Source organism: Pyrgilauda ruficollis, unplaced genomic scaffold, assembly GCF_017590135.1.
Source record: "Pyrgilauda ruficollis isolate IOZ18807 unplaced genomic scaffold, ASM1759013v1 scaffold34, whole genome shotgun sequence".
NCBI lineage: Eukaryota > Metazoa > Chordata > Aves > Passeriformes > Passeridae > Pyrgilauda > Pyrgilauda ruficollis.
Window position 1 is genome coordinate 6647905 of NW_024524822.1, and position 26172 is coordinate 6674076.

At 47.3% G+C, this 26172-nt stretch overlaps 1 protein-coding gene across 4 annotated transcripts in view; it reads right to left on the reverse strand.

Moving 5' to 3' along the window:
- RAPGEF1 (Rap guanine nucleotide exchange factor 1) overlaps positions 1–26172 on the reverse strand; it is a 74267-nt gene that overhangs the window by 11982 nt on the left and 36113 nt on the right. For 2 of the 4 annotated variants that reach the window (XM_041475012.1, XM_041475014.1), the window contains exons 8-15: positions 25871–26054; positions 24796–25311; positions 17951–18153; positions 15360–15518; positions 5769–6050; positions 4447–4539; positions 2763–2845; positions 1406–1517 (exon numbers count right to left, since the gene is read on the reverse strand). In XM_041475012.1, the coding sequence (XP_041330946.1) occupies positions 1406–1517; positions 2763–2845; positions 4447–4539; positions 5769–6050; positions 15360–15518; positions 17951–18153; positions 24796–25311; positions 25871–26054 (1632 nt within the window). The remainder of the gene's footprint in view (positions 1–1405; positions 1518–2762; positions 2846–4446; positions 4540–5768; positions 6051–15359; positions 15519–17950; positions 18154–24795; positions 25312–25870; positions 26055–26172) is intronic. The other 2 variants (XM_041475013.1, XM_041475015.1) reach the window with 2 other exon arrangements.

A 26172-nucleotide genomic window follows, 5' to 3' on the forward strand; every position in this document is an offset into this window, starting at 1 on the left:
TCCCTGACTCCCTAAGGCCAGGTTGTGCAGCTCAGGGAAGGCTGGACCTTCTGGCCACAGGAGAATGAGCAGAAATGCCACGAATACTCCCAGGAGACCATTAACAGGGCAGCAGCACTGTGTGAACTGTCTCAAAGTGCAGGATCACGTAGCACAGTGGCTGTGGGGTGGGAGGTCATGCATTCAACCTGCATGTTCCTGGAACATCAAAACCTAGCCAGTTCATGCCCTAATCTGGAGCCATTTGGCCGGAGGTCACCTGAAATGATCCAGTAACTGGCAGAAGAAAACAGCCCTGCTAATTGCTTGACCCCTGCATTACCACTCTCTAAAACACTTCTTTCTTCTAGCAACTGCAATTCACAACTTAAAATATGCAAAACTGATCCACCACTCAGCCAGCAGTTCCCACACTGCAGGAAGCAGCTCACAGTGACAGTTCTATACTGCTTCAGACACGTAGATCAAAAACAAAAGAAAGAAAAAGGGCATTAAGACACAGATCTGCTAGTCCCAAATGTTCAGAAATCGCTGATTTTTAAATGTTTTTTAAAGGAAACAATCCATCAGAGGAGGCTGGAGATCTGTCTGGCATCCCTTAGGAATGTCTTTACCATTTCAACATACAAAACAGTGAAACAATCATGCATTACAGCCATGGAGCAGCTCTGTCCAAGATGTGAATTTTTCAGGTGACCCTCTGGCAAGACTCATGAAATACTACTTAGAGAACATGTAAAAGCTTCTCACTCTCTCCAGCACATCTCAGCTGACCAAAGAACACCCCTGAAGTGCCAGTAAATGATCCATTCTCTGTGTCTTCCAGCCAAGCCCCCTGACAGCCTGAAAGCTTCAAAAGCCTGCATGCTCCCTCCAGCTGCATGTCACACACAGCGTGGCTCGAGAGCACGGTGAGCAGAGCTGGCTGGGAGTGCACCCAAGGCTAGACACAAAGCTATTTCTCAAACACTGAAACAATTCCTTTGTCTGCTTTTCCACATCAGTAACATCATGTCCTGCTCATTCACCTGATGAACCTGCCCTCAGAGAGAAAGGCCAGCACCACCACCCACACCTGGATGGATTGTGCTCAGGCTCTCAGGTGATTCATTTCAGACTGTCAGAGGCTGAAGAGGTGGGAAGGGGCAGATTGGGAAAAGGGCACAAGATGTGCTGGCTTTTAGGGAGACATCTCACCTTTTGTTAAACCCTCAATTATTGCTGGTGCTCCCTGCCTGTACCAGCATCTCATACTTAAACAGCAGCCTTCACACACACCCCACTCCTGCTGCAACCTAGTTTTTCCTATCTAATAAAAGCTGATGCCTGGTTTGTGCACACAGAGAATCAGATTTCAACTCAGAGTAAACCAAAGAGTATGAAAACAAACCCTGAGTGCACCTACCTCTTGCTTCAGTGTTAATCTAGACATGATTTCACTGTGGTCAATAAGGGACAGCTCATCTACCTCTTCCTCCAGCTGTGATGACTCCAAAGCATCTGGTGACTGTGGCTGCCTGTGACAAAGAAAAGGGAAATAACCTTCATCAAATGACAGTAAGTACACAGACACTCTGGAGGTAAATCTTTTGCAAACAAGCCCAAATGTCTGTCTCTAACTCTGTTGTTTTGTGCATCTCTTGAAAAAGAGAAAGATAAACCCTTAGGACGTGAACACTTGTCTGTCTGCATTTCTGGCAGACAGGATTTTACTATAAGTACACACTTCCATGTCTCCTTAATCCACCAAATTTTTAGTGCACACAAATCTAAGCCCTTTCTCAAGTGTATAGAGACTGAGCACACTCTACTCATGCACATCTTAGTCAGTTCATGACCCGCTGTGCTGAGACAAGGGGAGATGACAGGCTCTTGTGCTGCAGGAAAATAGAGCAGAAAATCATGACCATTTTTTTGGTCCACATCCCCCTCTAGAATTGGTTGGTACTTTTGTGCCAGGACATGTCCTCTCTGTGCCTGTATTTCTAAAAAAAAAAAAAACCAAAACAAAGTACTCATGTTCCTCATAGCTTTCCCCAGGCCAAAATCCTGTGCACCAGTCAGTATTTTGGGCAGACAGTGAGCTTTGCAGAGCACTCTTGGGTTGTCTCCTTCACTGCAGGGATTAAAACCCTCAAACCAACTGCAGGAAAATGGGGGAGGGAAGTTGACTGTCACACACAAATCAACGCTGTTCTTGTTTTTGCTTTAGAAATGCAATTGCAGAGCAATCTCGAGCAGCAGGGAAGCACTCACTCCACTCCTCCTGAAGCCCATCTGTTACAGCTTGCACCTCTTCATTTACATAGGCAAATGACAGCTAAGAGCATTAGGAGGGATATAAAGCCTCCTGCTCTGGGGCCTCAGCCAGCCTCTAACTAGCAGGGTTAGGAAGAAATTTCCCTCTGGAAGACTATTCCAAACAGCAATGCAGACTCTTTTCACACATTTCCCTGGAAGCAGGAGGGAGCAGCCAGTGTCAGGGCCAGCACAGCCACTGAGATGGACTGAGGATGCTGACACAGGCTGCATTAACCCCCATGGGCTCCTTGAGCTCAACAAGGACATCTTGCCAGGGCTCTCCTCATTCAGCACAATCCCACCAGGCACTGGCTGTGCAAAAAAAAGTGGGCTGAGAAGTTTAGACAACATGGAGGAGGGTTAGGGCAGACCAGGCAGCCCCAAGGATGGTTTGGCAGAGGGGATGTTGGGACTCTGCACCCTTGGAACCTGGAAGGAGGACACCAGGGGTCAAGGCTCACCTTTCAGCACCATCTTTGCCCTCCTTCCCCACGGCACTGCTGTTCGAAGCTGAGTCTTTGGAGTCTTTGACAGGGGGAGATTCCTGCCAAGAGAAAGGAGTTTTTCATCATTACACGGGGTCCTTGAGCCCAGCCAGCCTTGCATTTACAGTCTGCCTGCCTCTAAATGGCCCTTTACTGTAAATTCCTACAGAGCAGTTAAAGATTGATGCAAGTTAATGCCAAATGCCAGGAAAACACAGAAGTTAATCAGACAGGAAATTTGGGACCATCTCTGGAGACTAGTGTAATTAGTACTGTTTGCTTTTAACATTGTGAAATGATGCTGAAAGTTACAACACAAGTCAGCTGTTGTCTTGGATTTTAACCCTCTCATGACCTTTTATTTTTCCTCCAGCCCTTCCTGTTGAAATACACTTTGCCTCCTGCTTTAATCCAAACAGACACAATCAGCTCTAAGCTCTCCAGTTTCAGTTCCCCTCCTGATCACAGCCCCCCTGCCTCAGGGGGTGGATGCTCACTGCTCCCTACCTCCCTTCTCTCCCATCAGAAGAGGTTTTGCAATGATGCAACGTTTCCACTCCACGACTCAAGGCTGTGGAAATGAGGCTAATGCAAAAAAGCAGAACCAGCTGAACCCGCGGCATGGAACAGCAGGTAGAGAGCTCAGAGCAAAGATACAGCATTTTAAATTAGCCATTTATTAAGGAGACAAATAGCCATGAACAGCAAATGGGAATATTAATCCAGCAGTATTGGAGTTCAGAATTATTTAACATCATGCAGAGTGAAGCTTGGAAAATGCAACCTAGTGAACAGACAGGACTGAAAGCACCTCCACGCTACCCACTCAGCATGGAAACACCCTGCTGAGCCTGGGTTTCTTGGTGTCTGCAGGATTTTTCCAGACTCTATCTGCAAAGCCATTTGCTTGAAAGCTGAGAACCTGCTTAGAGCTGCCCAAAAGAACTGGCCTGCCCAGATGTGTCTCCTGAGGGGAAGTGATGGGAGCACTATCTCTTGGCGTATTTAACACCACCATGGATAAAGGTCCTGGAGACATCCTGTAGGGGATGTGCCTTCCAAGAGGAGGCAGGCAAAAGGATCACCACGGACTGCTGCCAGTTTCCTATGACCCAACAGGAAGTTGGGACCTCCCTGGAATGGAAAACGCCCTGGCTCCTCTGGAAATATCTAAGATATAAGGCTTAGGTAAAGGAAGAAACAGCATGTGAGCACAATGCTAAATCAATCATTTACTGCAACCAGTGAAGGAAAAAATAAGTATTTAGTGCTAGTATTTAAGCTTTCTGTATTAAAATAGGGAAGGCAAAGCAGTTACAAGAAAAGATGTGGCCTCAGGATGGCTCAGGGTGCAGCTCTCTGGAAGGGAACTCCACGCAAGCAGCTCCAAACAGCCAGCGAAGCGCAAAGGAAACAGCGCGGCAGGAGAAGCCATCCTGACCCCAAAAGCATCTCCTGCTCTGCACCTGCACCAAGAGGGTCCCCAAACCTGCAGCCAGGAGTGGGCAAGCAGAGGGATGGCTGGGGAGCTGGGGCAGCAGGATGGACAGGGAGCTGCAGGGTGTGCAGAAGAGGCCGGTGCCAAGCGCGTGAGCCCCGGTGTGAACTGGCATGCACCAGGCAGCCCCTCCAGGGCCGGCCTCTCAGGGCTGTTACTTACTCCTTCAGAGCCTGGGAGTTCCCCGTTGCTCTGGCCAGAGGAATACAGATTGACATATTCACCCTCACCAGCTTCCTCACTGGCGTTTTCACTCTGAGGGAGACAGGATGAAAGGAAATACGTGATGGTGCCCCCAGCTGCTGTCACCTCCCTCAGTCTCTGTGGCCAACAGTGGCCACTGAGGCTGTACCATGCTGGGGATCATTATTTCTGGCTCTGGAGGACTATCCTGAAGGCCCTGGGCAGCAGCAGGCACTGCTTTGCAAGAGCTGTGGACTCCAGGTGAGAGTGCCAAGGTGCAGCGGGCGGATTTCAAGGTGCTGGAAGCAGAATGTTGAGAGCTGGACACAGAGCTCCTGTCCTACCCAGGGCAGTCCTGCTGAGTGCAGACCAGCCCTCAGCCCCACAGGCATCAAAGGTATCCCCCAAACTAGGCTACAAGCATGGACTAGACCCATCACACCAGAATAAACCAAACCTGAGGCCTTCTGGGATATAACAGGGACCCGGTGCAAGGAAGATGCAAAGCAAGGTCACGTCCAAAGCGTGAAAAGCTGCACATTTACTCTGTAATCAGTGACCCTCTTCCAAACTTGGCAGAGAGGCAGCACTAGCATGCCCTGTGCTGACAGCTCTAATCCCATCAACTCTCAGCTTTGCAGCAGACCAAAGAGGAACTGTCTTGAAAATGAGGTGTTCAAAAAAGTATCTGTAATGGACAGACCTGCTCAGTGATGTGCAAAGTGATCTGGGACCTCACACTAGCAGAGTGGGAACAGTGTTAGCCTCACTTCACCAACATGTGACAACCTGCCACCCAGCACACAGCTGGGGCTGACGGGAACTGGGAAGAGCAGGAACCTGGAGAGAACAATAGGTTTTACGCACAGGAGAGACAGAGCTGGACTGTACCCACTGCTCCTGGTGACTCAGGAGAGAGCAAGTGGCAACTGCAGGATGTGAACTGCTGTTAGGAGCCTGCATTTAGTAACTACCAACCTCACAGAACACTCCCTTACCTCCCTCAGCTTTGTCTTACAATTGCAGGAAGCTACAGCCAACTCTCCCCTTCACCAGCATTTGACATTTTGTGTTTCCTACATCTGTATAACATCTTCTAAAACCTGCTGAGGTTGTCCATTTTTTTTCCTAGCCATTTTTACATGAAATTTCCTCTCTGCAATCCACACACATTTGGAAACCAGAGCAGACCACAATTTAGCATGTATTAGTACAAGAGACATTTTCTTTAAAAGAAAAACCCCAACAAATGAAGGCAGCCTTGCGTGAAGGCGCGTTATCATCTCTTTGGAGAGTCTCACCGAAGGCGTCTGGAGAGAATCAGTGAAAGAGCTTTCAGAAGGAAGGCAGACAGGAGCATTCCCGTTAAAGCTGCTCTCCTGAGAAGAGGAGTTTGGCACATCCACAGTGCTGGGTGACTGGCTGGCTGCAGCGGGCACCGCTAGGTCGGGGCTCTGGGACAGATGGACGGGCGGAAAAGGCGGGGTGGAGCAGGAGGAGGAGGTAGAAGAGAGGAAAGGAGGTATGGAGACTTGGTTGTGAGGCACAAAGTCCTGGGAGTAGGACCTAAACACAGATTTGTACTGCAGGACGCAGAGACACAACACAAAAACAAGGAAGATGGGGAAAGGAAAGAGACAGACAAAAGAAAAAGTAATTAGATTGGCAGCAGCATAGCAGTGACAGCACAAGGCATTTCTAACACAGGCAGCACTATTTTACCATCCACACACTAAAGCAGGGACTGCTACCTGGGATACATCAGCCAGGCTTTTCCTGGAGAGGCGTATTCTTGCACCAGCAGCAGCCTGGCTGCTCATCTCACCGAGGGAAAGTGAGCAGCAAGGTGGGACCTGCAGGTATCCAGCCTTTGCCAGGCAGGGGAAAACCTGGATAGCTCAGAACCGCTAATGCAGCGCCCCTGAAAATCACCTGAGTGGAGGAAAGGATGTGAAGGCACACAGAAAGCACAACTCTGAGCATGCTGGAAGCATCTACATAGAGAAAACTACTTCAACTGCTTACTGCTTTTCTGGGATTTTCCACAGGATCCAAATTTAAGATGCTTTTTGCTCCAGCCCTGTAATTTAACAGCTACTGTGTCAAGTCTGTTCCAGAACACACAGCTCCCAGGGAGCAGTGGCTGGATACTGCCTTCAAAGTTACACTGAAGGATAAAGGAGATTATGCTGCTACTCCTTCCCATTCGTGAAAAACAGGGAGCAAAAATGGTAATTGCCCTCAGGAGTGATGAATTCCTTATCAAACCAATCCTTTAATGCAGTGCCTTGAAGAGTCAGCTGAAGAGATGAAAAGAGATCATCTGCGTAAAGCTTTATTTCACTATCTCTCCTAATCATCAGATTACTGTTCAGATAATATTAAACAGGGTGCAGCGGGAATATATTGTGCCAAGAAAAACAAGAGCAACCCTCTGTCTTTTAACATCTGGTGCTAGTAAGATTTGCCATCAGGGTAAGTCCAAAACAAAGCTGACTACCATTAAAAAAAAAAAAGACAATAATGCTAAACCTGCTGGAGAGGAGTTTATTTTAAAACTTGCAAAGCTGGTCATAGTCAAGTGGACTGAAAGAAGAATCACATCATCCAAAAAATCCCAGGCTGGAACACAGTTGTGGTGCTGCTCCGTTGAGGGATCTGCTGCAGGACAGTGCAGCACAGAGCTCTCAAGAAGCACTGACACAACTTGCTCAAACCAGGCTGAAAAGTGACACCACTGTGATGTAGAAAGAAAGGGAATCAAAGGCAGGAATTGGAGAATTCAGGCTACATTTTCTCAGGAGAGTTGAGCAGTTAAGAAAAAGCAAAGCTCAGTCCATCACCTGAGCCCCAGCTCAGCACCCAGCTCAGCAGAGGTATTTTTGTTTCCAGCTAGGAAAGACGTGGGCTTAAAAATCTAAACTGAGAACAGCCTCAGGCCAGAAGCCTGGTCAAAAAAGCTTTTTCACTACAAAGGAAAGGAAATGTAAAGGTCAATGACTAGGCTTTACCTTCCACCACCTTAATCCTTGAGTGGCTGTGCCTTGTGCCTTGTGCGGAGTCCAGCAGTGCTCCGGGTGTATTCTCAGGGCCCAAAACAAATTGCAGGCCGTAATACAGAGGAGAGGAGGGGGATGCTTTGGAAAGAGAGCTTAAAAGACTACTGAAAAATAATTAAAATGCAAATCCCCACCATGTGCCCGTGGCTAAAAGGAGACTGGCTGGAGGACAGGCTCCTCTCTCTTCCTGCCCGTTTCTTTCCGGATGAGCAGCGCTGGCTCCAGGGACACTGTCAGCTTTTGGAGCTGCCTCGGTAACAATGACAAGTCTAATCTCTGTATTTACTTTCTGCCTGGATAAATGCTCTACATTTATTCATTTTCACTTGCATGGCACAAACCTCTAAATCCCCCGTAAGACGCCAGGCTCATGACATCATCTTGGCTCAGCAGATTCATTATGCCTGCCTGGTATTTCATGATCTCACTGGCACGAATATTCCAATGATCACCCCAAGTCCCAGCCTAGACCCCAAACCACTGCTCAACGGCTCAAGAAAGCACTCAAAAAACTGCTGTGCTGATAACAAGATCCTTTGGTCCTGCAGAGGAAATAATTAGCTCCAGCAGAAGCTCTGTGCCAGCTCCCCCATTGCTGGACTTCCTGCACCCAAAGACACGGGTGGCACACACTGTCCTTCACTTTGTAGTTGATGGACATCTTCCACCCAGGAGGTCCAGGGGGCTTTGTCCCTGACCTGCTGAACCCAGAGGAAAAGGCAGGCTTTTGCAAAGCAGCAGTGGAGCTCACGCAGGGCAGGAGTGAAAGGAAATGATGTCCTCAGCCAAGTCACTCTGGGACAAGCCCTGCGTGAGCTGCTGGCAGGGTTAGCTCAGGGCAGACTCTGCTTCCCTGCCTGCAGCCTGGACCAGCAGCTCAGGGAGGTGAGTTACTGCTGCTGGGGCAGGAACATTTGCACAGATCCTGCCTCGAGGAGCTTCACACACATTAATCCTAATTTGAAGGCAATTTAGACCTAAATACAACATAACATTGAAGAAATTTTAGAAGTTTGAATGCAGATAAGTCAGTACTGACAATCACTGTATGTTTCTCTCTCTCCCTGGTCTCATAATACACCTTCAGAAAAACTTCTTGGCATGAGATAAATTGACAATGCCAGCTTAAGGCCCAGGTACCCATGAAAATGCATTAATCTTCATTATGTGATCCGTGAACAATCATTTAAGGATGCAGACAGGCTCTCAGCATGCTGTTAACAAAGGGAACAGTGCAGAGAAGCCTTTGGTGTGCTGGCATTAATTAGTCAGCCTGCTCTCAACTTCCAATCTTGTTGTAAAGTTGCATCTTGTAGAAAGGGAGCCAGGGAGCCCCCTCCTTCCTCCGGAGCCTGCAAGCAGCTCTGGAATTCCAGTTATGCAGCCGTGCTGGGACAAGAGCCAAGAGTGAGGCATACTTTTCAAAGGGAAAAAATCCCACCCTGCAGTGGAGATGATGTCCATATGGCACCCATTCCTGCTGCTCCCCAGTCCCACCCAGCCCAGCCAGCAGCTGCCCCAGGAATTGCAGCAATGGCTTCCATGGGATCTGGGTGTTGTCCATCTCCTGGAAGCCTTGTCATCCTCTAAAATAAATACTTTTTTTGGGGAGGGGACAGTCCATTCAACACAAGTGTCACAAGGAAACAAGCCATCCTTTAGTGCTCCCCCCAAGAGGCAGCAGTTTATCTTGGAAACCAATCAGTGCTTGTTTTAATCAGCTTCTCAGAGGTTTCCTGCAGGGTCAGTCAGGCCTCGGTTACGGCTTCACGGACACAACCTCCTACTCCATGGCTTTGCTTTAAGTGAAGTACTTCCAAATAACTTCTGGGAAAGCTACAAAACAGAGTGCAACAGGAATCTATGGGAAAGGATGCTCCCCTGTATCCCAACTCTGGCCACACTGCCAGCTCCCACCACAGGACCAGAAGAGGGGCTCCCAGCATGAATGACTCTGACCTGTGACAGCAAATGGCTGAGACAGGAACAGAGAGATCCCCCTCCTCTCACCAAGGCAGAGGTTTTTAAAAAAACCTCTCTGCCACTTGGGAAGTGCTTGCACAAAGCCAGCTTTGAGCTGGGAGCAGTCTCATCTCCTGGGAGCAGCAGGAAGCCAACGTGCCTGGCCCTGAACATTTACCACACACCGTGACACAGAGGTCTCCCAGAGACAGCATCTTTCAACCTTTTCAATTTGCTGCCTTTGATTTTTTGCAACTGTGAATATTTCAGAACAGCTTTCCATCATTAGAAGCCTTGTTCCAGGATGTCCCAAAGGTCACTGACATTCTGGCTGTTTATTTGGATGAGATGGCAGGAGTTAAGCACTTTTTTCTATTAAAACTTATTTAGGAGAGATGCTTCTTCACACTCACTAGGCATGGCTGACCACAGCTAACAGGGGGACAGGGGTATACATGCACAGAGTCAGTGGTTCCAAGTTACAGCAGTCTCCAGCCCAAATCCAAAGTTGAATTCAATTATATGGCTGACAGAGCATCTGCAGCATCAGCAGACACAGTCTTTACCTTTTAAGCACAGCCTTCTCAGTTACCCTATGGACTTCTGCCAAATTAATCTGCCATCCTGCCAGACACTCCCAGATCAGGTAGAACATCAGACTCCCAAAGTATGAAGCTATCAGAGGAAAGGCTCAATCTTTTAGATCTCCTCTGCTAATGTTATTAAGGGAACTATGTGGGCAACGTGCCAGAACTGGATGCCCAAATTGTAACAGTACAGAATTATGTTCACAAAATACTGGGTGTTGCAAAGTCATTAGACCCTAAGAATATAATTGCACAGACAACTATTTGAAAAGACTTCCTATCTCATAACACAATGCTGGGCTTCCAGGTACTTTTGCTAATGAGGAAGGAAATGCTCCTGCAATGAATGGCTGGAAACACAAGCTGCCAACAGAATGGCTTCAAGCACTGCCACAGGAAAGGCAGCAACTCCTCAGGCTGGAATGTTTCTCAGCAAGGCCTCTGACCTGGCTGCAGAGCTGACCTCTCTGGTTTTAATTGATGGTTAGCACAGTACAGGGATGGATGGGGCTTTTTGTGTCTCCTGGCTTCTGCACAAGAAAACACAAATTCCAAACTTTTCCTTGTGGAGGAGAGATTCCTGCACATCCTTGTAACAGAACAAATAAGGGGGCAGCAGGGGAAGAAAACATTTTTAAGATTTATTAACCATGCATCCTTCTTTGGAAAATATCAGAATACAATTCAGTTGCACCTACAGCATCAACTCTTTAGCTTGTGGACAAAGCCCCCAGATCAAGATGGCAGATCTAGAAACTCTAGATCTCTAGACTCTGTCTAGAGACCAAGACAAGACTTCTAAAAGATCAGTCACACAAAAAACATGGGATGTGTTACTGTGAAGTCAACATGGGACTGGTCAGAAAGACCTACAAAGACCTGCAGTGTTCCAACTGGAAGGAAAATGTATAAACCCCCAGAGGAAGTGGTTTTCATCACCTCAGAGGATCCAGTGATGCCAGCACTATTAATACCAGTGTCCAAGCCTGCCACAGGCAGTGGAAATGAACACAAACACAGAAGGAATGCTAAACAGGAAAGACAAAACAATACCTAAGTCAGAGCAGCTGGTTAAAGGGATGCAAATCTTTTCAATCCCCCTTCCCTCTGCTCCAAATTAAGGAGCCAAAGCCTTAGGACAGGAATGAGCAAACACATCATGACTTCCCAGCCGTGGTTTGACTGAGGCTCCCACCATCTGAATGAAAAGAGCTGGGTCTCTGCTGAGGGCCAGAGCCTGGAGTGTGCTGCAGGCTGGAAGTGAGCTCCAGGAACGGGAACAAGGCAGGGAAAACGTGGGGAGCACATGGCTGCGTCGTGCACGCCTTTAATCACTTCTCTGACCCCCCTTTTCCTGAACATACGTTAGCATGCACACAAGAAAGAAGAACAGTTGCTGTGAATTTTCTGTGCACTTGCTCAATTTGCTCAAGAATGGTGAGAACAAGTGAGAACAGAAGCGCTGAACTGGAGCTTTCATAAGGAAATCACTTGCGCCTTCTGCTGGAATCTGACAGCCAATTGGTTTCTGGTAAATTACTGGAAATGTTCCTTAATTAAAAAGAAAACATAAGAAAAAAACCCAACATTTTGAGAAAGGCAACTTATTTCTCCACAGTGAAGGATGCAGCCAAATTTCCACTAATGGCATGTACATGCCTTGGAGATACAAATGTTCCTTGTTTCAGCAAGGAAAAGCTCCCACAGGACTTTCTGCCTTGGTGGGAAACCTGTGGATGGGCAGCAGTGGAGCTCGTCACTGGGAATTTCCTCTACCAGTGCAGAGTTCTCCAGCTGCCAGGAAGTAATGAGGTTTCAAGATCTGATTATTCCTGCTGCCTGCCCACCCATTTCCAGGCAAACAGCACAAGGATTGATTAAACCAAGGGACAGCAGCTCTGCTCACAAGAAGGGAGGGAGGTGATGAGTTGGAGAGAAACTGCTGCCAACCAGAACCAAGGACAATGCCTTCTTGTTGCAAAGCTCCTTCCCCACTGCTCAGAACTTTCAAAAGAGGTGGGAATCCCTTGAATGATTCTTGACAGTACAATCCAGTTGTCCCCCCCGTGTGGGATTTAATGGCTCAGCTGTCCATGGGATGGGGAACCTGATGCAGTTCCTTAGAACACCAGCCCACACTACCAACACAACCCCTGCTGGCACAGAGGCCAGACACGAGTCAGACTCGGATAAAAAACAGCTCAACTTGCCAAACCTATGAGGTCTGATCCAGTTGCTCAAGATCTGCCTCTATCCAGTAAAAGCTATTACCTCTGACACAATTTCCTGCAAAGGAGGGAAAAGCACAATTAGTGGGCTGACAGAGCAGCAGAGGCAGCTGGGCTGCAACAGCCCCTGCAGTGCTGACTGGAGAGAAAGGAGTCATGACTCTAGAAAAATTAATCCATTAAAAATTAAAAGATGCTCTGAACAACTTCACCTCTTTTCTGCTGTCTGAAAACAGTCTTGTTAAGCCATGTAAATCAGGAGTAAGGCACTAATCCTTCACCTGGAGCACAGAGCTAAGGGGATGACAAGCAGAACGTGGTGCAGGCTCAGCCTGCCTGCTGCTGGCACGTGAACAGATGGGGACAGGGACAGGTCCTCCCTGGGAGTGACTCCTGTGGCCTCCCTTGCCAGTCTCCAGGGAAGGAAAAAAAGCACAGGGCGCTTTCTGAAAACTGGCTACACTTGCAGGGCCTTGCTGACACTGGGTCAGTGGACAGCCATCGAGTTCAGCAGCTCGGATTTCCTGGTATTGATCCAAGGAGGATTTTGCTTCCTGTGCAGAATGAATAACAATTTATGTAGGAGACATATAATTTTAGGAGATCTGATAGCCACCACTGCTATCTGGGTACACAAGAGACGAGTGCTCAGCTGGCAGTGTCTGAAAGGTGTGCTCTCCCTGGCACTGACTCTCTCACTGGGGCTGGTGGCAGCTAATGCTGATTTTTGCCAGTTTATTTTTCACCAGCGCTCACTTGAGTGCCCTTTCCCCAGGGAGAGAGGAGAAACGAAGACAAGAGGATATGAGGAGCAGAGCAGCAGGCTGAAGTGCTCCTGGTGCAGCTCGTGGCATCCCTAGAGTGAAACCTCCCGGGGCAGATTGCAGGAGGGGCTCTGCTCCTTCCAGGGCTGATGGAGGGTGTCACCCTGGGAGGCATCCAAACCCCCACAGCTGTTTCACATCTCTGTCTTATTAGGGATAGGGGAAACAGGATAAACTGTGGTTATGGTATTATATGGGTCAGCTATGATGCACGTAAGGACATTGGTATTCTGTAGCTCAAAGAGACACTTTCATAGTGAAAATCTCATTTTTGGCTGTGAAAAAATAGACCAGATAATGAGAAACTATGAAATTATCCTAATTTAAAGGCACTAATGGAAAAATCACCATTTTTAATTCAGCTTATTTCATTTGACAGTGCCCTGTCTCATTGCTCCTTAGCTCCAGCCATTTAATTTACCCCTCACCAAATCCTTCCAAAAATGAGTAAGGATTTTTTAATGAAGTTTTAACATTTCTTAAAATAATATATTCACAGTAATGTAGTCCAAAGTAAGACGAGAATGGGTCAGAGCAATTTAATAGGTAGTAACCATTTAATCCAATAAGGACGCTTTTTAAAATCAAAGTGCCCACGTATTTTTAGAACATTATAGAATCATATTTATAGCCTCTCAATTAAATCAAAAATAGTCAAGTACTTTTATCTAGTCCTACAGTTCCATGTTTTGCTAGCAAGGACCACTACCAAGTAAGAGAGCCGTACAATTCAGGACTTTTACTTCAAATTTTAGAACTGTTTACCACAAATTTATGCAAACACTAACCTTGCCACCCCTCAGCCTTTTCATCTGTGCAGCAGAGCTGTGATACTGCTCTCTCTCACACAAGTGGAAGCCAAAAGCTTTCATTCATGGCTTGTGAAGTAGCTCTACTTGTAAAGCACTTGAATACTTTCTTCTTTGGACCAGTGATTATCACTAATTTTTAAAGAATGAGTAAGTGCTGAAATGGCAAGACAGCACAGTGGGAGGATACTGTTTTCAAACATTTCATATTAAACTAATTGAACACTTCGGAATCTTCTCAAGTCTTGTCTGATATTTCTTTTCCAGAAGAAGCCTAATTTACTAAACATCCAGGTCACTGTCAAAAAATAGTGTATTCTCAGTTGTCATCACATGGCAATCAGAGCACAACCACATAGTTTTACATGGAAATGAGCCCCACACTGATGAGCTGGTAGAATCCCATGGTTGAATTTAATTTCATTATATTAATACTTTGTTATTACTACCATTTAATTTAAGCAGCTGATCAGAGACTTAAGCAGTGCTCTAGTACTATTTTGATTTAAATGATTTCCAGCTCCTCCTGCCATTTTCTCTTCAGGCTGCTCACAAGTGCTGTAGGAGAGAAAACCCTGCTCATCCATCAGCAAATCATACAAGCAAACTGAGCTTGTTTGGGACCATGGAGACGTGAAGGGAAGCAGACAGGCAAAAATGAGATGGAAGATCTAGTAGAGGCCGTTTTCCAGAAAAAAAATAAAAGTAAGGAGCTGCAGCTCGTTTCACGTGTTTGACTAAATCCATGGATTTTGGGGACAGCATCTTGTTATTTCTCCCAAGGCCAGGCTCACACAGCAGCCTTTAATTGACTCATCCACATCACTGCCATTATGCAACGGGACAAAAAGACTTTGCAGCTCCAGCGTGCAGCCTGGGGCACACTGAGGTCACAGGAGTGTGCCTGGGCACACAGGCCAGCTCTCCTTCCTCAGTCCCCTGCCACAAATGTCAACATGGGAAAAAGGCTACACCTCCCCTTGGCTTCACTTGGTGAGATTTACACTTGGGGAGACTTATTCTTGGTGAGACTTACACTTGGTGAGACTTATTCTTGGTGAGACTTACACTTGGTGAGACTTACACTTGGGGAGACTTATTCTTGGTGAGACACTTGGTGAGACTTACACTTGGTGAGACTTACACTTGGGGAGATTCACACTTGGTGAGACTTAGACTTGGTGAGACTCACACTTGGTGAGACTTACACTTGGTGAGACTTACACTTGGGGAGATTCACACTTGGTGAGATTCACACTCGGGGAGATTCACACACCGTTTCTCCCACCTGGCTGGCGACTACAGGAGTTCAAAAGCCCCCAAAGGAAGCTCCAGGTTCACCTGAGAGGGCAAGCACAGAACTGGCCCAGCAGTGATCAGCAGTCAGACAATACCCACGCGTTCCAGAGCAGAGGGAACTCACCGAGTGCACAGGGAAGGAGCTGTGCCGGCTGAGAAAGGAGTTAGAGACTGACATAGTGAGGCCCTGAGTGGCACCGCAGTCCTCGGGGGTGAAGGGCACTTTAGGTTGCTGGACACAGTAGGAGACAGAAGAGAAAGAAGAGGCAGCATAGGAGGCCTGCTGAGGAAGGGGGAGAAAGCAGGAGACACAAGACACAGAGAAAGAGAGCACAGAAAAGGCGGTGAATAAAGGGCAAGAAAGGCTAGCTGTAAAACAATGCATATAATGGTTGGCTAAACAAACAGCTATTCATACAGCTCATCAGAGCCAGACACACCAATATGCCCTTCTTGAGCTCAAGAGGCACGACAAAAATCACAATTCAAATCTTCTTTGTTTCACAAATCCCTGAAAAAATGAACTCCTGCCTCCCCCTCCCCTCTCAGCCGTGGACAGCTGCTGCTGGCACAGACAAGCTGCTCCTCGCTGCCCTTTTGTCCCCCTGCCGTGGGGGCAGACACCCAAAGGAGGAACTGCCTCCAAGCACACACTTCTTGCACATTGCTATTTTTTAATGGCAACCTGCAGATTGGGAATTTGGCCTCTTCAGTGTGAGCTGTGGATCCTCACTGGTACTGCTGTGAGACTGGGTGACAGTGACATGCTGCCATTTCTCTGTCCAGCCCAAGATAATAATCATTTGCACAGGAGGCAGCTATTACACTGTAAGTGACAAATCCTAGCAAAGAATTTCTCCTGAATTCCCCTAAGGAAAGGAGACTGAGAGAGGATAAGGTATATTCTCAGCCTTGTTGAATAAAACATACAATGTAAACATACAATCTTATTTTTGATTAAGATCTGAAGCTGACAAGAAAGGACTTCCTCATTATTATATTATAGAGGAGTCCATCCAGCAAAACTTGTTGCTGCTAGAGCAGCTGATGCCCATTTGATTAGCCAAATCAAAAACTCCCAGGGCAGCAGGAGCAGAAGAACAAGAGCCTGGTGGCTTTTACAGGGACTGTTGAATAAGCCATCACCTGCTTGCACCTCTTTCCCAACAGAGGGATGAAGGGTGGGAGGCTGCACTTGAAGAAACTTTTCCTTCAGGGGAACTGCAAGCAACACCTTGTAAAATGACAAGAATAGCCAGCAGGCAAAGCAGTGAAATCTTGGCTGTCCAGAAAATGATTAAAGAGAAGCAAAGAAATGCTTTGCTTCAGCCATCAAATTCAGGACAGGAGCAGAATTTCTCTTCTGCACAATGGCTGCAGTAAATCTGTGCTTTGCAAACTCTGCCCATGACTGTGCAGCCCAAGTCACCTCTAGAAACATCCCTGAAGTGCAGCCACCTCCAGGAGGGGAAGGCAGGCAAGAGACTGCAAGGTACAAGTGACAGTGCAAGGGTCACACTGATGGAGACCACAGACCCTGGAGAACTGCCTGATCCTCCAGAGATGAGTCCTGTAGACTCTTTAGTAACCCTGCAAAGCAAATGGGATGCCAGCATTTGAAGTCTTGTCCCCACAAATAATTAGTGCATAACACTCAGTTCAGCTTAGCCAAAAATGTCACTTTATCTTTTTAGGACTTCTACTTGCATCACATGAATGTAGTTATGCAAATCCCAAAATTAGAGTTAAAAAGTGACACTCTGGGACAGCCAAACTTTAGCACACAAAACATGAAGAAATATTGCAAGAGTCACCCTCACAATGGTAAAACCATGGCTCTGTTCCCACATTTCCTCCCATTTTGTTAATGCCATGGCCAATTCAAGTAAGCTACATCAGAACAAAATTATTTTTTTAACAGAACAAATAAGATAATTAATATAAACAAAATACCTTAGGTTTGAGTTGGAAAAAAAGAAGAGAGAGAAAAGACATGAAAACTCTTAAAAGGAAATGGGACAAAATCCCACCCCTCCACTGAGGTCGGAAACAAAACGGCTGCTGCCATCAGTGAGGTCAGGATTTCATCCCCCACATGGAAAATGGCCCTTTTTGTGCTGTTAAACCCACCACCCACACACATGTGGATGTGGAAACAGCCTGGGGGGCCAGCAGAACACTGAGAAACAGGTAAAATCCTCACTCACACAAGGGGACTAACGTGAAGGAAACATGCAGAGTGAAGTAGTGGCTATACCAAAGGTCTGTGCACAACAACATAACAGCAGTTATTCTGTTCAAACAGTAATTATTAGTGGCATCTCTGACAACAGTTTCAAAACAGCAGTGGGAACAACAGTGCAGCAATCTCTTGAAAAAATAGTGTTGCTCAGTGTGCCAAAATCTTCCAAGCAGTTGTCGTTACACAAGCCTGGCACAGATTCAGCCCTGCCATGTGGAAGACAAACGTTTCATTTTTAGGGCATTTTAGGACTTTCAAAGCTTACAGGGAACGGTCTGAACGTGGGGTTGGAAAGCAGTAAAAATTCACATAACGCAAAATGCCTCAAACCACGTTCACAAGCTGCCAAGGAGCACGATGTGGTAACACCAGTGAGACATCCTCCCACCACCTGTGCCTGTCAGGAGCAGGAAGAGCAGAGCTGTTCCTGGGAGCCTGGTGGCCCTGCCAGGTGTCCCCGAGGTGTCACTCACCAGCTGCCGCTGCTTGGGTGGGAGAGCAGGAGGAGGTGCCAGATCTTGAGAGGAGTCTAAGCTGATAAAGGAGTCATTGATGCCGTAGACTTCCCTGAGGTACTTGTTCTTCTTCTGGTAGATGTGCTCGTTCTGAGGGGTCTGGTAGAACATGGAGGGCTGTGGCTCTGAGTAGTCTTCCACAAACTGCATGTAGGCCATCACTGCAAGGCAAAGAGAGGTGGCACTCACTGTCCTGCTCTGCAAACCCCAGCTGAGGGTCAGCAGGCCCTCTGAACAGACAGAAGCTGTGAGACAAGCAGAGAAGAAGGAAAAGAAAATTCTTACCTCTCTTGCTGTGCTTGTGTTGTGCTAAAGTAGAATGCAATGCTGAGATGATTTACCTGAAGTGAGGATGTTTTGTTCCCTTGGCCTATCAGGGCCAAGAGCTGTGTGTGTGTTGGGCTGTCACGAGACAGTCACGAGAGAATCAGAGGTGAGTGCAGCTCTGTGCAGTTGTGAGCAAGGGTGAGTGCAAGGCAGATTCAGTTTAGATGCAATGTATATAGTATAGAATAATAAAGTAATTATTTAGCCTTCTGATGATGGAGTCAGATGCATCGTTCTCTCTTCCCAACCTCTGAGTCGCCCGTGCTTTGATAAGCAGGCAGCTGCTTGTCCTCAGAAGGCCACCCACAGCTGCCATGCACCTTGCAAATCCAGATATCCATCCTGCCAGCCAGCACACGACAAACACCAGCCCAGGCCACAAACACAGCTGGTAATACTCTGGAACCAGTGAGGTCTCCAAACAGCATCTCGAGAAGTGTCATTCACTGATGCTTAACCCAAATCCTCACATAATCCATGGCAATTCTGAGAGTATTCCTCAACAGGAAGTCAGCAAAACCACCAGAATAGCATAAATCTGCTTTTTAGGAGTGTAACAATGCAACCTGGACAATAAATCTGTAATTATTCTTGCCTACAGTAAGTCTCATGTCTGCAGTCAGCAAGATTTCCAGAAGCAGGAGGCATGCAGAGTTTCTCCATTCTAGCAAGCTGATAAAACTGTTATCAGAGAACACCTAGCTGTGAGACTGGGTGTGCCTCTCCCTCAGCTCTTTAATTGCCACTGCCAATCCTGGTACAAAATACTTACAAAACACTTCTAAAAGTGCCACTGACCACGTGTTCCTACCTCCTTAGCTCAAATCCAACTCCCTTTGCTCCCATCCCTTTTTAAAGCAACTTACCATCTCAAATTTTCAAATTCAACTGATTCACAAGCTTTTGTGAGATGTGGCTCAATGGAAATTTAAATGGGATCAAACCTTGTCTAGAGGACCTTTCCATTTGTACAATATTTCTTCCAAAATCTATAAAAAACCCACACAGGTGAGCCTAAGCAGCTTTGACAGATGATGAGTTACTGCTGCAATATTTTAGTGTTGGAGGGGGAGGATGACATCCAGTGCCACAGAAAGACTACTACAAACCCACCCCCATTATTAAGGATCAGAAGTGTACTGAATAATGTAAAACAAAGAAAGAACCCCTTTCTGCACACCTGAGAGCAGGAGAAACAGATGTATTTAAGAGTCATGGGAAGGACTAACCAAGGCCTTCTTGCAAACATGCTGTCATGCACAAGGCACTGCGATCATCCCTCCCTTCCTCCTAATAAACAAGCAGTTGTTACTTTTTGTAAACCTGGTCATTTGGTGGCAATTTTTCATCTTCTGCTGGCATTTCAGTTGTACAGCTGAAAGGAGTGGATGACTTCAGTGAAAGCTATAAATACAACGAGCACAATGCAGGATTTGCACATCATGAAGTTGGTTCCCACACTGGCTGCAAGGCAAAGTCCTCTGTTCACCTGCCAAGGCAGACCCCTGGGCCAGCCTTTAAACAGGATACAGCCCTGCAAAAGTGTCAGCAGGAAGGAGTTGCTTTGCACCTGTCTTGGGCACCTTTTTTCAGATTTCCTCTAATATTTTAAACTCCATTTAGAAATGGAGCTAACACAGCTGCCCTTCCCCAAAAGAATTATAACCCTCTTCCAAAAAAACAGAATAAAGTAAAAAAGAAATAATGAAAAAAACCAGGTCGAGGCAATGGGAGCACAGGAAACGGAGCTGATGGATTTCAATCCTGACCGGTAACACCTGCTGTCCCCATCCTGTGACCCCACAGTCCTGCCAGTGGACAACCTGTTCATGTCCTGCAGTACAGCCAGTCCTGCACAGCTCTGCCAAAGCTGCTGCAATTCTGACCTCCAGCTCTCCCTGCCACCTGAGACTTGCTCCTCTTGCTTCCTCAGACTCCCTGCTCCTTCCCAGAACAACCTTACAGTTCAGAAAAGAAGCATGTTCTGGAAATATTGTCTGTTTTGGAATCATGGTGTAGGAAATACAGAATTGCTAAAATAGTCTTTTCAAGTATCAGTGACTCAGTTGGCTAAGGTGCTCCTGTGCCCTGGAAAATGCCCTGGTATCACACAACAGCTTCAGGGGACAAGATCTAAAGAAGGCTTATGAAAGGTATTTCTCTAGCAGCAAAACTGAACTAAGGATCAGGAGTCCTTGCAGAAGTGCAGAGGACAAGAGCTTGAGGGAAAGACCACATTTTGAGAGCTCATCAGCTGAGCAGGGCAAAAGCCAAGAAGGCAGGCCTGGCAGTGCTGGCATAATGCAGCAGACACTGCTGAATCCAGATCAACCCTTGGTGTTGAGTCACCTACAAAAGCAGTGCTTCACTGAACACCCAGACCTGCAGACACCACTGGGGATCCAGAGCTGTGAGCTCCTGGAACAGCACCAAACACTGCAACGACACCACAGCTCAGAAGTGTTGGTGAAAAGGGCACCACATCAGACACTTGTGTAAAATTAAATCACTGCAACTCAGGGCAGTGAGCCTGAATGCCGTCGAGCCTTAACTCAATCTGCAAGGGAATAATGAAGAGCTCTTTTATCTCAGCTCTTTATGGGGCTAATGCATCCCATTGTCATGGCAGCTCCCCTGCCTGGCTTGTTACAACTAGTCCTGGGCAGGTGAGCATGTCTCTGCCTCTACTTTGTCATCTTTGTTTTTAGGCAAAGTGAAAAACAGTTGGGATGGTGAAATACAAACCTGGCACTGCAGAGTGCAAATCAAAATGGGCATTGTTAAAATCCTGGCAATCTCGAACAGGAGAGTAAGAGAGCAAGAGCACTCCCATGACTCCTGATTGCAAAGGGTCTTCTCTCCCTCTCTCCACTGTGGTTTTTAACGAGGCAGAAATTTAAAAGCAGATGGGAAATTACATCAGCAGCTCAGCTCAGGCTGCACGCCCTGCAGCAACTGTGCAGAGGGAGGGATGGGGGCTGCAACTCCCCAGTGAGCAGCTGGGGTGGAGTGACAGTCTCAAGGCAGCACCCCGGGAGAGAAGGGAGGCGTGAGAGAGAAACCTCTCCCACCACATGCCCAGTTTATGTCAGTTCTTAACCCAGACAGAAAATATGTGAAATTAAAAAAACCATGAAATCTCAGACTGAGGCTAGAACACCTTCCCAGCAATCTGCTTGCAGTGCCTTGGCTGTCATTTCTGAAGGAGCTAAAGCTGCTCAGGGATTTCCAGCACACACCAGTTCTGCCCATATGGCAGAAATCACAGGTACTGCTCTCCCAGGGCCAGCTCTCCTGCAAGCAACACTCATCTGCAGGAGAGGACCAGAGGTTGCTGGACTCCAAAGGGGTTATTAGGAGATGATCAGCACTAAGGCACACCTGCAATAAGGTGAGCATCCCCCTGGAGGGCTCCCTGACAGCCCAGCCCAACCCTGGCGCTGTTGGCAGCTGGGCCCTGCACAGGCACAACGGATTTGTGTGCATGGGCAAGAGCCAAAATAATGGACATTCTTAAGCTATACCACACAGCAACTCACTGGAGAAGTCAAGGTCAATGAGGCAGTGGCTGCTGTCACCTCTGGGAGGAGAGCTGCTCCTCACAGAGCTGGCATTATCCGCTGGCTGAGCCCAGCCTGCCCTCAGCGTGGCTCCTGCAGTTAAATACCAGCTGCTCACTGGGCACCAGGCTGCGTTTTGTTCCCACTGACAGGGAGGGAAACATGAATAAGTGCCTCACCAGTAGTTTCCAAGCTGTCTGGGGAAAGGATCTTGTTATTTCTGACTCTGGGCTCCTAATGGCAGAAGCTGTTCCGTGTCTGTGTCTTGTTCAGCAGGAGCACGATGCTGGTGCTCAAGCAGAAGTCTGGAGTAATTTGCCCTTAGCACAGTAACATGTGCTCCTACAGCACAGTAAAATAACCATAACTCATGCCAGACTAAAAGCCCTATCACTCCTCTGTGTAAATTATACAGAAGTCAACTCTTGGAGGTCCCTCTGAGCACAGCTCACAGCAATACACAAGGTTAACTCAAGCAGATCTTCTGTGTATTACCAGTAAAGACCATCAGTGTCTCTGCTGTAACACTTACTGCCAGCTACCAAAAGATCACCCACAACAAAGGCACTACAACCAAGTCCCATCTGTGTGAGCTCTGGATCTTTTTAACGAATCCATGCATCTCCTCCAGACCCCAGGAGCTTGCTGAGGTTGTGGAAGCAGCCCTGGGTGATTACACAAGAATATCTACATGCATCAGCCTCTGGGCAAAAAATATCCTGGGTGTCACCACAGAGGCTGAGTAATGTTTGACTGGACTTTTAAACGCTGAAAAAGTAAAACTTTTTAGCAACCACAAATCCATGGTGTGATATACTGTGGAGTAAAAACAACTTAAAACAGGTTCTCAGTGTCATACAAATGCAACTAAAAAATTTGCAGCGGTCAGGTATCAGCCCCAGGACTACCTACAAGTTTTGCAGCAAGGATGCTTTACCAAATATCAGAGTTGACAGCACATCAGGTAACAGCTCCTACCTCTCCTAACAATGCAATCTGAGCAATACTCACAACATTTCTGATAGTGCCAGATTACAATTAACTCTAATCCAACATCAAAGAAAATTCACACAAGGTCTTGGTACTGAGGTTAAAGTTGTGCTCAAGCAATAATGCAGATTGCTTTTAAACTTGTTGTCAACTCTTTGGCATCTTGTGTGATACCAGAAAACAAAGACATGGGGCTTAAAGACACAAGCAAACAGCTCAGATCTCTCTTTCAAATGTCAAACTTCCTCTCACCCAAGATCCACTCAGGAATCTCCCCTCCACTGAAGCTGCCTACGTGCACAGAGGTGCACTTCCCTGCCTCCATCCCAGCCTGAGTGGTGTAACAGCCATTCCTCAAGGATCTGATCCTGCACTAACGTGCTCTGCATCACAGCCCCTGGCAGCTCACACTTCAGGAGAGGATTTTGAACAGAACAAGCTGTAACACCTTTGCCTGTGCCCATTTGTTTCCTCTCTGTTGTCCACAAACAACCATCTCAGCCTGTTTTTTAGATGATTTTAGTGTCTTTAACTGCTTGACTACCAGAGAGGAACAAAGAGATCTCCTGCATAAGGGGACACTTGGATGACCTTCACTTTCAGGTGGGTCAAGCCTTGTGCTCTGAGTAAAATCCCTGAGGGTAACTCACGTGGACTGGTCACTTAGGGATAATGGAAATGCTTTTACACAAGGCATAATTTTAAATAAGTGACTGGCAGAGTGCACTGCATAGGAATGGAGAGAATACACCCTCACACCACACACCCCTCTTACTCCCACCTTATCCATAGAATTGCAGCATCTTAGACTGGTTTGGGTTGGAAGGCACCTTAAAGAATCCAGTTTCAATCCCCTTGCCATGGGCAGGGACACCTTCCACTAGGCCAGGTTGCTCAGAGTGCCATCCAGCCTGTCTTGGAACACCTCCAGGGACAGGGAGTCCACTCCTCTCTGGACAAAAACTATCCTCAGTGAGAAGTCTATAAGCTGCAGAAAGGAGCCAGAAGGCCAACTCAGCTCTTTGAAATCAGCTTTTCTCTCGGGCTGCCAGCCATGCAGTGTAATGCTCTTCCTCCAGATCTTGTATACATTACCTCCTCAAGCAACACACAGCTGCAAAGCCAGCCAGTGACCAGTAAAGCAATATCTGCTGGATCTCACTGTGTAGTCCACAGCCTTCCCTGGCACAGCACTGTGGCTGCCTGTTTGGCAAGAGGTTTGACATTTTTCAGCCATGAACATTAAGGAAAACAGAAGAAGGTCGTGAGCTTGAGATGTGGTCAGCCCTGGTGTGCCAGGAGTCTGGCTGGGGACAGGAGCTTTTGCTTTTAGAGGCTGCTTGTTTTAATGATGTGGGAAATTCTCAGGCATCCAAAGGAAATGAGATCCTGTAGCAAAACAGCAGTACTGGAGTCTAGTTAATAGTGTTGTCTTGCACAGCTATGTGGGTGACTGTGCTCCCATTGCCAAGGAACTGCTCTGGCAAGGTTGGGTTTTGGACAGAAAAGCAGTCCTTTCTCCGAGCTCCTGGAGAGGACCCAACTCTCCCCTGCAGTGGGAACTGGGGAATTGGGGAAGAGGGGAGGGAACTGACTTAAAAACAGAGGATAGACCAGAAAGATCTGCAAGGCAGAGTGCCTTAAAGACTCACATTCAGGTGAACAGAGAAGTAACATGGTCTCACTACAGTAATGAAGATGCTGTGTGATTCCAGATCCCCTGGGCCTGGATCGATCATGGCCCCAGGAATCACTCCCTGCCCACCACAGCACTGAGATTTCCCCTCCACGTCTTTGACATTGACCAACTGCTTTTGACACTCAGACACAAATAACAGCATCACCATGATCACCATTACTTAGCGATGATCAGGAGTGTCACAACTGCAAGGTAAAAAAATAAAACCCAAACAGGAACTCGCTTACTGTGTTTGTTTTTCTTCTCTGGCAGAGGTGGCGGCTTTTCTGGGTCACTGTTCGAATCTGGAGCAGCAAAATCAGCAATGAATTCCACTGGTGCTGAAGAGTTTCCCTGCTGGAAAGGCAGAACAGCAGCAAAGGGCGTGAAGGGCATGGAGGGGACAACCACGGCGTTGTGCAGGTCGTCCTCGGAGATGTTGTCGTACTGGGACGGGTGCCTCTCGTAGGACACCCTGCAGCCCGAGCTATCTGAAGTCTGGGAGGCTGCACTCCTCCTCTTCTTCTCTGGTAAAGCTGGGGGAGTCTCTGTTGGCTGTGCTGCTCCTGAGAGGTTGCAGAATTCCAGTGGAGGAGAGGTGCCCTGCGGGAGCTGGAAAGCGTGTCCATGGAAAGGGGAGCCAGACTCGCCCAAGGACTCCGGCAGTGGGCTGAGGACACTGGGCCCCTGAGGAGGTATCTGATCAGTGTTGGAGAGGTCCTGCTGCAGGAATTCATAGTCTGGGTCATAGTGATCCGATTGATCTGGGTAAACAGAGGATGATGTATTAGTTTCTCTCTTTTACTGTTTAGCCCTTCTCAGTTCTGTCCCTCCCATTCTATCAGGTAATTAATCAGCTCATTTTAATCAGAGTGGAACTTCCTTGCAGCTGGGACCATCTTTTTACACCTTCTGTAACATCCAGACTTCATACAACTCATAATTAATTCTTTACACTAGCAAACAAAACGAAAATTCAACAGGCAGACATCTGCAGACATAATTTGTGTCATATTTATATTTTTATTTTCTTTCCTAGCATGTAGAAACCACACTGCTTTAGTCTACCAGGACTGTAATTCCAGCAGACAGGGCTGAAATGAAGAAAACATTCCACTTGAGAGCTGAATTGACTTTGAGAACCATCACCTACAGCAAGGCAAACACATTCCCCTGGGCTTTTTCCTCTCCGACAGAACAGCTCTGCACTGAACCGCCTGCAGCAATTCCGAGACAGCAGCTGCAAGTGCAGTGCATTTCCTACATCACCTCCTGCAGCTCAGCTCCCAGGGCAGAGGACAGGGCCCCAGCAGCTCCTCTTACCCAGGGTTTCACAGCTTGTGTTGCGGGAGCACTGCCCGCTGTCGCGGTCCAGGGAGGAGAGCTGCTCGTCAGACTTGCTCAGCTTGCCAATGCTGCTGCACGGAGAGAGCCGAGGAGACTCCCCCCCGTAGGAGTGGCTTCCACCTGACAGCCTCCTCTGGGCATAGCAGTCAACATCAAAATCCTGCAGGACAAAAATAAAAAAATAAAAACCATCAAATCACCGTCACTCTTGGCAGCTCGCTAGTGAGGAAGATGCAGCTCGAGGAGCAAGGACCTCACAGGAGGGGAGAGCATCAGTG